At 33.3% G+C, this 13,695-nt stretch overlaps 1 protein-coding gene across 6 annotated transcripts in view; it reads left to right on the top strand.

Moving 5' to 3' along the window:
* The window catches only part of LOC142322455 (protein Wnt-5a-like), a 485,502-nt gene that overhangs the window by 421,227 nt on the left and 50,580 nt on the right, over positions 1–13,695 (top strand). For all 6 annotated transcript variants that reach the window (XM_075361557.1, XM_075361554.1, XM_075361556.1 and 3 more), the window contains one exon: positions 9,412–9,523. In XM_075361557.1, coding sequence (XP_075217672.1) covers positions 9,412–9,523 — 112 coding nt within the window. The remainder of the gene's footprint in view (positions 1–9,411; positions 9,524–13,695) is intronic.

Below are 13,695 nucleotides of genomic sequence, written 5' to 3' on the forward strand. Positions count from 1 at the left end.
CAAGCATAAATTTTGAACAGTAAAAAAGTTGAAAACTTAAGTATAGCGTATTTTGCTAAATAACTATTAAGGAATAATACATTTAGTATGAGGTGAAACATCCATGAATTATTGTCCAGTGCCTCAGACTACTTCTTTCTCTACAGACTGAACCTGACCTGCCTGACATGAGTCCAGCCAAGATGGGGTTATGAAAACAATCTGAGTGAAGAAATTTTCCTGAATTTGTTTCACCAACCAACCATCCTAAATCTTACAATCTTAGATTTCGTAATTCTTACAATTATGTCAATGTCAGCGCATGCGATTCCTTCTGGTAAGGGGAGTGCATTGCATCCTCAAATACCAGGGCCCTCAAAAGACTCATTCCTGCTTTAGTACCGAAAGGATTTCAGGGAATGGAATGAAGGGGAATCATGCCGGGAGATATTTAAATCTGATCTAAAGGATCGGATCGCAGAACATAATTCTGTCCATAAATAAAACAAAATATAACCCCCAACCAAATACTCAAAGTATAACTGCCAATGTATAACAAATATAACTGCCATTAAATAAATACCTGCCCGATAAAAGAAAGACACAGCAGCAAGGGACTTTTGTCCAGGCTCTATGATTAGTAGGAAGATACATAAATCTCCCGCTAACCTTGTGTTCTGTTCTTTGTCACTTTGTTTCTCAAACTGTGAATAGTTGTTAAATTACATTTTTTTCAATCAGTAAATATTACACGAAAAATTCCTGAAGAACATCAGAAATGAGAAGACAATCAAAATGTCCTTGACATTGAAGTAACTTTATTATGCTGTTTTTCAGTTAAGGTGATTATTTTCATATTCTGCTATGAAAAGGTTTGATCTCTATCATAACTGTTTGAACTACCTAATCACCCACAATAATTTTTTAAATGTTTTTCCTGTCGTAATTTCATCGGTTCGTAAGTCCCAACCCAGAGGGCAGTAACGTATTTTTATTTCTTGGTGAGCAATCACGATTTTTCTACTACTATATATGCCCATTTTTTTGTGATAGTCAATGTGTAACATATTCCCACTTCTGATATTTCAAACAGTTGGCCAAGAGTATTCCCTGAAAATAATATGCATATTTTTAATGTGATCATTTTAGGTCTGTTCTTGATTTTTAGATTTTACTGCTCTTGTTAATTATTCAGTAATTTTAACAATTTAAAAAAAAATTCACTAGTTTGAAAATTAAACCCGGGTGTAAAATTACTTCCCCTAATTTTCCATTAATACTATCAACCTCATGCAAAATTAAACCATTTTATGACCAAATAGTAAAACAAAAAATTGTTACTTGAATATTTTATTAGATACTGGAAAATAAGTGATGTTGTACTGTAGCAGGAAAACAGCCATTTTACGGATTTGAATACTAGATCGTGTACTGGTGTTCTTTGGTGGCTGATTTTCAATTAACCATACATCTCAGGTACAGTCGACCTGAGACTGTACAAGACTACACTTCATTTACATTCCTACATATTATCCTCATTCATCTTCTGAAGTAATGCCTTACGGTGGTTCCAGGAGTTAAACAGAAAGAGAGTAAGTGAGGGAGTGAGAAAGGAAAACAATCTTAAAGTAGAAAGAAACATTAAAGTTGAAGATGGATTAAAATGTAAAAAATGAAGTATCTAATGCTTATCTAATGAGACAGACTGGAAATATGTGAAGTTTGAAGGAGTGGGAGGGAGGTGGAACCAATTACTCAATCTACCACCAAAGGCAGCTTGACGATGGAAACTAACCTTCTCCGTCACCTCATCAATATATTTTATTTTAGAAATATGTCAGCCGCCATTGTGAAATGGAAAATCCTATTAAGTCCCTGATAAATAGCACTTTTAAATTTTAAAAAAAGAAGATTAATATATATCTTTTGATAAATAAATAATAAAATGAGTTTATAAATAAAAATTAGTCATTATTACATCATGGATGAATTGAAAAAAAAAATTATCAAATATTTCTCTCCAGTGCGAGTGATGAGCTTTTGTAAAGAAAGGTGTGTTTATTTCTCAAGAAAATATGGCATAAGCATATATTCTTAAAGAAGCATTTTATAACAGAACCTTCAAGCGATTTTTATTATGTGATGATTACAGTCCCATTTTCTTTTCTGCTGAAGTAATTATAAGAAACATTTTAAAGTAGGCCATAATGGTTGCAGTCTTATTTAGCTCACCTTCCTTTTTCCTGTTTAGCCTACGGGAATCACCACTAGGTATTACTTCAGAGGATGATATGTTTGAGTGTAAGTGAAGTGTAGTCTTGTTCAGTGTCAGGTCGACCATTTCTGAGATGTGTGGCTAATTGAAACTCAAGCATCAAAGAACACCGGTATCCATGATCTAGTATTGAAATCCATATAAAAGTAACCATCTCTACTAGGACTTGAACGCTGGAACTCTCAACTTCCAAATCAGCTGAGCATTTAGCTCACCTAAGCAAACATATCAGTCCTTATAATCTTTATCATTCATTTAGAATATATAACAATTTTTATTGTATAATTTATCATTTTTAATCGTATTATTAGCTTGTAATTAGGAAATAGCCATTACTTGAAAAACAGCTGATAAGTGGAAAACCATGAATGATGAATTGTAAAATGCAAAAATGACACAAGGATCAATAAGAGTCAGCTGACTAGTTGTCAATAGGAAATTTTAGTAGAATTTTTTTTCGTTTTCCAAGACTTCTTAAATTACTATTAGATTAAAAACTCGTCTAAAATGGTACTTTTCTTTGTTTTTTTTTAGTTTTCTCAAACAGAAACTTGTATAATGAAATAAATTGAATAACTTTTTTTTCTCAACTCCCCCAGGTCGGTCCAACTGATAGGTATAGCGCCATCTGGAGGAGTGTCTGATTACTATAACGGGCCTCTCCACCTACCGGCTGTACGTCCGGCATTGTTGGTTGGCTCGCCGGTGACCTCTTTTGAGTTTGTTTAATGCCCTTTTTTAATAATGTTCGGACCACGTCCGAACATTACTGCCGAAACGCAATGCCAGGTCTTTTCATTTTTCTCTAAACCTAACTGATCCCCTGGAGTCCCCAGTGGATCACTGGTACTGACAAAACTCGCCATGTCAGCCCTCACCACTGGGGCTATCCACCCGACCCTAATCTAGAAACTCTGACGCCGTTCCTCCATGTCTTTTATTTGGATCACTTCCTTTGCGAAGTTTTCAACGCATTTCCATTGAGCTTCCTTCCAAAGCATAAATTCAACCAGGTTTCCTGGTGTTAATCCTGTGATACCCGCTTTATCCCTCAGGATGTTCCATCTGCTACAATCGAATACCGTATGTTTTGCAGTATCATCCTCGTTGCAGAACATACATTTGAGTTCGTCTCTTCTGCCGATCTTAAAAAAGTAATTAATAATTCCCATAACCCGTAAATATTTGTGACATATAATAATTAACCTCGCCAAATTTCCGGTACTTCTAATTCCACTGGTGCTGAAGAAGTCAATAAGCACAGCGCCTTGTAAGAGACTATCCTGTATGCTGAAACTACACCTAGCAACATTTTGCGGTGTATCCTAATCAACCGGTTAAGATTCCTCTTAATGCGAAGAGAAGGCCCCCAAACTGATGCGGCATACTGCATAGATGAGAATTGAATAATTTAATAAAAATAGCGATAAAATGAAATACGCTCACTCCATTTTTACCATTTATCCATTTACCTAATCCATAGCTTATCCGTTTTGTATCTAATTATGAAATCAATCTTTAATCCCGTCGGTAGAAAATGTAAAGCGGCTAATATTTTTGCACTCGGTGGAACTTGAACATTGAAAAATGAAAAATTAAGTTTTTGGGGATCGTTTCTTAACATCGATACTTTTTTTTGTTGATAATTAACAATCGATAAACCAATCGACCACTGACAAATGCATAAGGTTCTCCCGCTAAAGAACTTATTGCACTGTTACCTTAATTCGTAGAACAACTATAGAGAACAGATTACGAATCATCGTAAATAATTTTATAAGTTCGGCTTCTACGTCGAAAATGTGTTCTTTAACGAATAATAAACAAGGCATTTTTTATCTACGATTAGAACGATATATCAGACTGTATGGAAGTAATTTTTGGAATGATTATATAAAAAAGTGACGTGTTTTCTTATAGTTTTCATAAATAAAAGCGACGTAAACTTAATTTATGCACGAATACTACACTTTTATAGCCCTTTATAAATTATCTTTTTCTGAATTTACAGTAAAACTAAACAGGCGAGTAACATGTGTGCATGTGGAAGAATATTTTTACAAAACTACCTGAGGTTAAAATGTAATAAGAAATATTCTTCTTCAGCATCTTACCGCACAATTATAAGCGGGTATTGTTAGTCGATGTATAGCCTATACTTATAAGCGGACAAGTATGCGTGCGCATTTATATTTAATAGCAATTCGCTTTCATTTCATGGAGTGTATTTATATTTATGAAAAATTTTTTTTTTCTTTTTTGTACATTACTGACATTTATGACAGCTGTTTTCATAATATCATATTTATGTGACATTAATATTAAATAACATTTTATAATTAAATTTATGTTTGCGTTTTTACTACAGTAATCGTTTTATATTTTTGCCGATGAGTTTAAAGCTTAAAAACTAAAGTTTCGTTGAAACGATAAAAAATTGAATGCGGTATGATTTTATTTCCCATTGTGGATTTTTTTCTATTAACCCGTTAACTGTTAAAAATTAAAGAAACTAAAGGTTTTTTTAGCCATTTTTAAAGTACATGTGTAAATATAAATAAATAATTTAAAAGCATATCTTATTAACTCCGTAATCCATTGTTTCTCATTGGTTCCAATGTAAGCGTTTTTTAACTTATAGATTAACTGAGCAGCATCAAATCAGTAATTGCGGGAAAGAGTTTTCTTTTGTATTACTTGAATAGCTTAAAAATAAAGTACAATAGATTTTTAATTCGTTGTACGAAGCAAAGAAAGCATTGTAATCGCGAAAAATTTTAGTTTTCAGATTTCAACGGAAATATCCATTTTGACTAGTTTCGGCGTGACGTCTGTACATACGTACGTACGTATGTACCTCGCATAACTTAAAAACGATTAACCATAGAATGTTGAAATGTTGTATTTAGGTCTGTTGTAACATCTAGTTGTGCACCTACCCTTTTGATTGCAATTGACTAAGCCAAAAATGTCCAAAAAAGCCCAAAATCAAAAACATTTGGATTTTGGTGTTTTTTTAACTGCAGCAATAGTCCTCGTTGAGAGCTTTTCAAAAATATATCAGAAGTGGTACTTATTTTCATTGGTTCCAGAGTTTTTTTTATTTTTTTTTTTTTGGGGAGGCGCGAAAAACGCTTTTGTGTTATCATCGCCCGGAATAAAAGTTTTCATAAAGTATTAAAATAAGCGTAATATCATAAAAAAAATAATAAACATATATAAAATTCAACAAAAAGTAAAACTTTACAAACTCCGAGAAGGGGTGTAAAGGGCCTCTTTCGGATAACAGAAAGAATAAGAAATAAAATAAAAACTATAACTAAACTAAAAAATATAACTAACAAAAAAAAAATATATACCTAAATAAAAACAAACGTATTAAAAATGAAATAAAAACTTAAAACTAATATCACTAAAAACTTATGTCTAATATCACTAAGGACTTATAACTAATATCACAATTAGAATTTTAAAATAGGATAAAATTTATCTTAAAAAAAAAAAAAATCAAAAAACATTATAGAATTTACATAAATATAGAAAATCACAATACCCGAGAGGGGTGTAAAGGGCCCCTTCTCGAATAACAGAATAAAAAACAAACACAGAATCATAAAAATTTAAAAAAATCAGACATACTAAAACTTTATCAAAAACAAAAACTATACACCACAATATCCAATTTTAGATATAAGACCAGAACGATGCAAGAACAGAAACATCCGGTCTAAAACTTGGTTATCATTGCCCAAAAATTGACGGATATTTCTGGGCAATTTAAATTTACTACACAAAGCCGCATAACGAATGCAATCCACAAGAATGTGGTGCACGGTCATGCGGCAGTTACATCGTGCGCATAGTGGGTGTGTCCTGCTGACATCAGGTACTCGTGTGTGATCTAGTATGGCCTAATCGCAATCGACAGAGGACCACTTCCTCACGACGAATTTTTCTGCATGAGGAGTTCCAAGGTAACACAGAATCTTTAATGTGCTGGAGTTTATTATCAACGGTGGTCACTTTGCTCGAAGAGACTGTATTACGTAACTAATAAAGTCCGAAGTAGCAACACGAGTGGTGAAGGGAGGTTTCAGAGTTATAGCCAAATAAAATTTTAATTAATGAAATATTTGGATCTTACAAAGGAATATTGCTTTTCCTTACAAGGAAAAGGACATCAGTTCGAATCCGACTTCATATATGTATATTTTTTTAAACTTTTTTTAATTTAAATATATTGATTTATTAATAATTATTAATCTGATTGTAATAAAAAATATTAATGATAAATAATAATTCAATAATAACAGAAAAAAATCCGAAGTTATTAGTGAAATAAAATTTTATGTACTTTTCATTTTAATTCAAAAATTTTTATAATCAGAGGTTAATAGTTAATTATTAATAAATCAATATATTTAAATTAAAAAAAAATTATAAAATAATATATGTATGTGAAGTCGGATTCAAACCGATGTTGCATGTTAACGGATTCGACACGTTCTCACTTACACTACATAACAATTTGAGCGAGGTGAAACAAAATTAATAAATAAACTAATAATTAAACTATTCCATTCAGTGAACTCCTGTATACTGATTTTACGTTTAAGCAACAAAAAATGTGTATATGTAATTTAATAGGCGTACAAGAAGGTCATGTGATGTCCACCTCAGACATTTTTAAATAGGAATCTCTTTGGTAATAATAGAAAATTTAACCATAGTAACCATAGTATTTATGGTTAGTAACCATAAATACTATGGTAATAACCATACTACCATATAAATAATATGGTATAGTAACCATAGAATTTAACCATAGTAACCTCTCATCTAGAGGAAAATAATAAAAACGTTTGATAAAAATATCTAGAGGTAGGGTGGAATCTTTTTATGATGTTTTTAAAACATATTTCTTCTGTTATATCTGATGTTATTTGTTATTAACAAAAATGTCATGAATTCGTAACATCTTCAAAAAATAGTACTCTTCTGTATCTTTCCGTCAACTTATCAATTTTTTTATTTAATTTACGAGAATTAATCCTTTTTGTAATATATTTACATTATCAAATTTCATTACGATCCTTTCTTAATCCTTTCTGAAAATCGGGAGTTTCAAAAAGGACTTCACAACTTCAAAAGCGTATAAAAATTTATTTAGGTAGCTTACAGATTCGGTTGAAATCTCATTTCTTAGCAAAACACAAGTTTAGACTCACGTAGTTCATTAGTACCGAATTCGGCCGCAAGTGTTGTTAAAAATGAATAAATTTATTGGTGTTGAACGTGCTCGCTGTGTGTTTTGGTTTCACAATTTATAGTCAGAAACTTCAATTTAACGTAATTTTCGTAGAGAGTCTCTTAGTAGGCATACTTCAAGGGGTCTCTTAGTAGGCATACAATTTACTCTTGGCACCATAAACCTTCGTTGAGACAGGTTGTTTTGTTAAATATACAAAAATCTTCAGGACGTCCACGCGTCCCTGAAGCTGCTGTGGAACAACTCAGAGAAAGGTTTACACGTAGTCCGAAGAAATCAGCTCGATGTGCGTCACGGGAGACTCTCTTTTTCTGTTTAGCCTCCGGAACCACCGTAAGGTATTACTTCAGAGGATGAGTGAGGATGATGTGTACGAGTGTAAACGAAGTGTAGTCTTGTACAGTCTCAGGTCGACCGTTCCTGAGATGTGTGGTTAATTGAAACCCAATCACCAGAGAACACCGATTATTAGAACTTTGATTATTAACGATTTAATAATCAAAGCCGTATAAAAGTACTGTCTTTACTAGGATTTGGAATTCCACAAACGATTGTTTGGCCGTCTTACGTAAACGATTGTGCTTTAAGCCGTAAAAACTAACCGTGTTTCAACACAATACAAATGACGGCAAAGTTGCTCGGCTGCAGTTTTGTGTGGAAATTATGGATAAAATTGCAGACAACGATACATTTTTAGACGATGTAATTTTTAGTGATGAGTCAACGTTTCACATCAGTGGCATGATGAACACCCATAACTGCCAAATATCGGATAGCGAAAACCCTCATGAAACATTGCAGCACATTCGTGACAGCCTTAAGATCAATGTTTTTTGTATCCTAAGCAAAAATTGTACGACCCGTTCTTCTCCCAGGAGGCAACCGTAAATGGTATCGTTTATCTTCAAACACTTCAAAATTTTCTAATTCGTCAATGAGATGACAATGACCAAGGTATACGCCATTATTATCAGCAAGACGGGGAACCACCTCATTACCGATAGAAGTCCAAGATTTTCCAGATACTAGGTGAATTGGTGGTGAAGGTTCAATTGTGACCGCCTCGCTGATTTTTTCAGGGAGTCCGCTAGATTCGTGAGGTCATCTTTTTCAATTGATCCCGCTAGAATTTTTCTTGTGGGGTTCCCTTAAAGATCGGGTTTATTTACCGTCTTTGTCTACTAATCATGTTGAGCTAAGTCTTCAATTAACGCCGCAGCTGCAGAGGTAACGTCCGAATTTCTGGTTAAATTCTGGAATGAAATCAACTTCAGGTGAGATGTGTGTCGTCTATAAATAGAAGCCATATCGAAGCCAAGTGAATATCGGGTGACAAACTTAATGTGTTTTTCTATGACGTGAGATCTCAGTAGAATCTGTCAATTATCTCAATGAATTTTTACATGCTTTTAAAGTTGTGATGTCCCTTTTGAATCACCCGTATAAATCGTATTTGAAACTAACACACACACACATATATATGCGCTATTACTAACTGATGGACCAAATATCAATATTGTGAAAGTTAATGAATTTGAGAAGGGATTGTAGAGGATGAAAATAATAAAGGAAAATAATGATGAGTATCCAAAAAAAATATTGAGGGAGTAGGAAGAATCTACTTATCCCAGAATGGAGTGGTTATGGAGAAGTGCATCAAATCAATCCAACGACTTGTAGGAAAAAAATTCCATCCATAAAGATAGTAGCCCATCTACCTAACACTGATCTCTTGAAAGCAATTTCTCAAAATAGATACAAACTTATTATAGAAATAAAATAATACTTGATTGGATAGAATAAGAGAGAAAAGTAATATAAGGTAATTTATATATTTAAAATATTTTTTAAGCTTCAATTTTTAAAAATATTCTTATATTTCTTTCAGGTTTACCCAAGGATTCATAGATGTTAGAGAAAGAGAACGTAGAACTCGAAAAGGAACAAAAGGACACGCCCGAACACTTATGAATCTTCATAACAATGAAGCTGGGCGTCGGGTAAGTCATCTTTAATACAACGGTATCTGTTTTCTTTAAACATATTTGTTGGAAAATGTCAACAATTAAGTCATTATTTTAAACTATTCATAAAAGTAAGAAATTTTGCAATACTTAATCATTTTTTAATAATAATAAAAATACTGTTTACAATATATAATTTTTTTATATGGATCGCTTACCGCACTAGTAGTAGTGCGTAAACATGCTTTTTATATATGTTGAATCTGAGAAAATATATATAATTTATTGTTTTACAAAACAAATAATTACATTAATCTATTGATTACTCTATCTGCCATAGTCTTTATTAGGGTGTAACATATGTAAAGCACCTGTGGTACAGAAGATATCAGTTATAACTGTTTTCTTTAAGAGTCATGATGTTTGTTATACAGCCAGATCCTGCGTCCTGACCTAGAAGGGGAAGTACAGTCTTGTAACGATTCCGGTCGCCATATCACCCGCTCCGTACCTAGCGCTGATGGGCTTTACTGGAGGTCATCTTCTGAATCAAAAGACAGAATAACATCTCTCAGTTAACAGCTTGGCCATCGTCAGGATGCCACCGATGTAAATGCCATGAATGAGATTTCCATCGGTGTAAGAACGTACTATTAAACACACTATTAAACTATTAACACAAAACAAAACCAAAAACAAACTAGTTGAATGAACAGAACTCAGTAGCAATAAAATATTTAAATTATGAGCTTTAGCCCTATCAACGAAATAGAACGAACAACATCATGAAATAACAGAAAAAAGCAAAGCTACGGAGCGTCTATCTTGGCAACAAGAACACACCCAAAACGTCCCTAACCAGCCGGGTAACTTGAACTTCCCATCCTACACGTCCTCCGCAACTCGCTGAAGAACCAAATATTTCATGAAGTTCTTCACAATTGACCATTGGGTCCAGCATTTCCAATTAACATTTAGGTCTAAAATAAACCCAATATACCCGAGCTGTCTCACTTCCTCTAATCGTCTTTCATCATACCGATGATAGACATATAAAACATGAAAGGCATCATCTAATATGCCACACCACGGGCACAGACCCAAATCAGCCAGCCTGAAACGAGTCAACCTATCTCTAAAATCACCATGGCCGGAAAGAAACTGAGTTATGTTCTTGCTAGGAGACACCCAAGAGGCGCCTTGCAGACCCCTCACATCAGGGAAAAGAACATGCGTGTAACGTCCGTCAGCCGTTTCACCCAACTTACTCTGCCGCTATTGAAATCCATCATTCTCAGTCTCTCTAATTCTAGCGAAATTTAGTTGACCCAAATAGCGTTGTTGACACTCAAGCGCAAGAACATCAGTAGGCTTTACTCCAGGATTCACCAGGACAGCCTCACGAGAAATTGTGCGGTAACCACTTGTCACCGTTAACAACAAAAAGCGCTGCACCCTCAACAGAATGTCCATATAAGTTTTTCATTTTAACCTATCCGCCCAAACAGGTGCGGCGTACATCATAATTGTCTCACACTCACCCTTATAGAGGATACTCTAGCCTTAAAACTCAGACACCAATCCGGATTAACTATATGCCGAATATTAAAGAAGACACTACTGGTATTCTTTGCGACGTACATAAATGCTCGTAAAAACGAAAATTTTCGTCAAGGATCACCCCGGGGTACTTCTGAAACCTGAACATATCGAATTCAATGGCCTGGCCTGACATTGAAACACAGAATCGCCGCGGTAATAGCCTAATGGCCTTTCAGCAGCTTCATCTTGGTTTTATCCGGGCCGAATGCCATCTTATGTTGATAGTCCTACAGCTCAAGTGCCTTGCATGCCCGAGAAACGCTGAGTTCAACCTCCTTTCACCAGCGGCAGCCCAACGCGACAGCCGCCGGGCAACCTTAGCCGCATCAAAGAATCAAACTCCACAACCCACAATAAGGGGCCCAGCACACTTCATCTGGGACAACCCTTAGACAGTGTCTTCTCCACTTCGTCGCCACCCTCATAAACTAGAACGTCTTGATGTCCAAAGTAGCTATCACTCATTACCTGCATTTCGTTTTTGGTACACCTATGTCTCTGTAATTGAAATAAAGCAGAAGGCCACCATAGATTGTAGTTGCCCCGAATATGTCAAGAAAATTGCCCAAGCAATACCCATACTATTATTCTTGATAGTGCTCGAAACTCATAGAATAGCATCTTCCGCCCTCTTTGCAGGACGAAAGCCACATTAATTTCTACTCAGCAAGTTCCAGCGTCCATTAAGACCCTTAATTAAACCTTATATAATAATTTGCGATTTTTTTTACATTTTTTTTAATAAAAATTTAAGCAAACCTATTTCAACTGGCGCAAAACGAAATAATCATTTCTGATGATATTTCGGAGGTATTTAAGCAAAAATTATCGATCATATAGAAAAAGTCCAAATATGCTAATTTTAAAAACATACCGCCTAGACTTTTTACCTAGACACTTAAAATGTTAAACGCAGTTAAGAATGTAGAAAATTTATTCTAATCAATAATAAAATGGAGTTTAATACTATGAGATTTATCGTTGCAATAACGATTAAGTGTCGGTTTGGTAGAACCGTGCTGAAAATCTTTTAAATTACTCTGTTGAAGAAAAAGTAATTTATTAACTCTAAAGTAAATGTAAAATTAAAAAATGTATCGAGGTTGAATTTTTAAATAAATTTAGAACCTTCTAGCTTGGTATAAAATTGGCAGGACCGCTGAAAATAACCAGTTAGATACTAAATTCTAAAACCAACTTGGGAAAAAATTAGCTTCTTTTTAATTAGTTGATAACAATTATTTCTATTACAACTTATTTTCTTTTTTAACTGAGAATTGGTCAATATGACGTAAAGATAGCGGCACTGATTTTAATGCAGTTATCGAAATTAATCGTACACACGAAATTATCTTTTTTCAGCGTTAATTATTCCATCTAATTTGTATTATTAATTCAACTTCATTTTTCTTTTTTAAATTAACTGTCCCGATATTTTAAATAAAAGAACGGTTCAAAAATCTTATTATTTTATTCTTTTTTAATTAAAGGGATTCAAAGCAGGAAGGGACGAATTTTGAGGAAAACTATTAAGATTTTTGTTTCACCCCTCACCCGAAGATAGAACATTTTTTTTTTGAAAAGAAAATTATTTTTATTAAAGAAATATTTCGTTTTTCTCTCGGGATTTCATATATCTCTATTTCCCCGCAAATATAACGGTCTACTTTCACGCAAAATCGTAACAATTGAAATGGTTTACGATATTTAATTTAACAAAATTAAAAACAGAAATATTTTTTTTCTCTAAAAAGAAAAGTCATTTTACTCTTTTTCAAAGCGCAAAAAAGTATTGTCATATTCGATAAAAGGTTTGATTGATACCTTAAGAAGTAGTCTGACATAGCGTTAAATTTGTGTTAATTCTTAACCTCTTTAAACAAACGCATCAGAAAATGGTTTTTATTAGATAATGTATAATTAAAACAGTAAAGGTTGATTAACTGTAAACGTGATTTTCATTTATTTTACTCCTGGCGGGAGTTTGATTTGTTTTTCCAAATGTCGGAAACGTAAAAGTTCATTATTACAAGATTATTTTTGTTTCGTATAGGAGGCCTATATTTTATTTTAAATAAAAATAAATAACTCTAGGAATAAAATCAATTCTTTCACAAAAGTTTATTTCCTTTCCACAAAATGTATATTAAACGAGAAAACAGCTGTCAACAATAGGACTCAACTTTACTGGTAGTTACTTATACGGCTATAATTGAATCCCTCTCCCAGCCATAAATTTAAAAAATACTTATTAACTATTGAACCTCATTTATTTATTTGCTAATATTCCATAACTAATGAAAAATGATAGAAAAATAATTCTACAGCTATTTTTCAAAGATCAGCTATTTTGATCTTCAGTAATATATATATGAGTATATACATTTTTTTAATTATCATTTCTCTTCTGAAAGTACTCTACCCCCTCCTGTTCTTAAACTATGCTTTATGCTTTACTCGCATTTTTACTTTAAATTTTCACAAAACCCATTTCAATATTTAATAGTTTAGGGGGAAATGAAAGAAATTTTTTAATTTTTTACACGATTACTAACAATCTTTCAAAAATTACTGTACTTTAAACTTTTTAACAAATTGCACCTGGA

Source organism: Lycorma delicatula, chromosome 3 (assembly GCF_047948215.1).
Source record: "Lycorma delicatula isolate Av1 chromosome 3, ASM4794821v1, whole genome shotgun sequence".
NCBI lineage: Eukaryota > Metazoa > Arthropoda > Insecta > Hemiptera > Fulgoridae > Lycorma > Lycorma delicatula.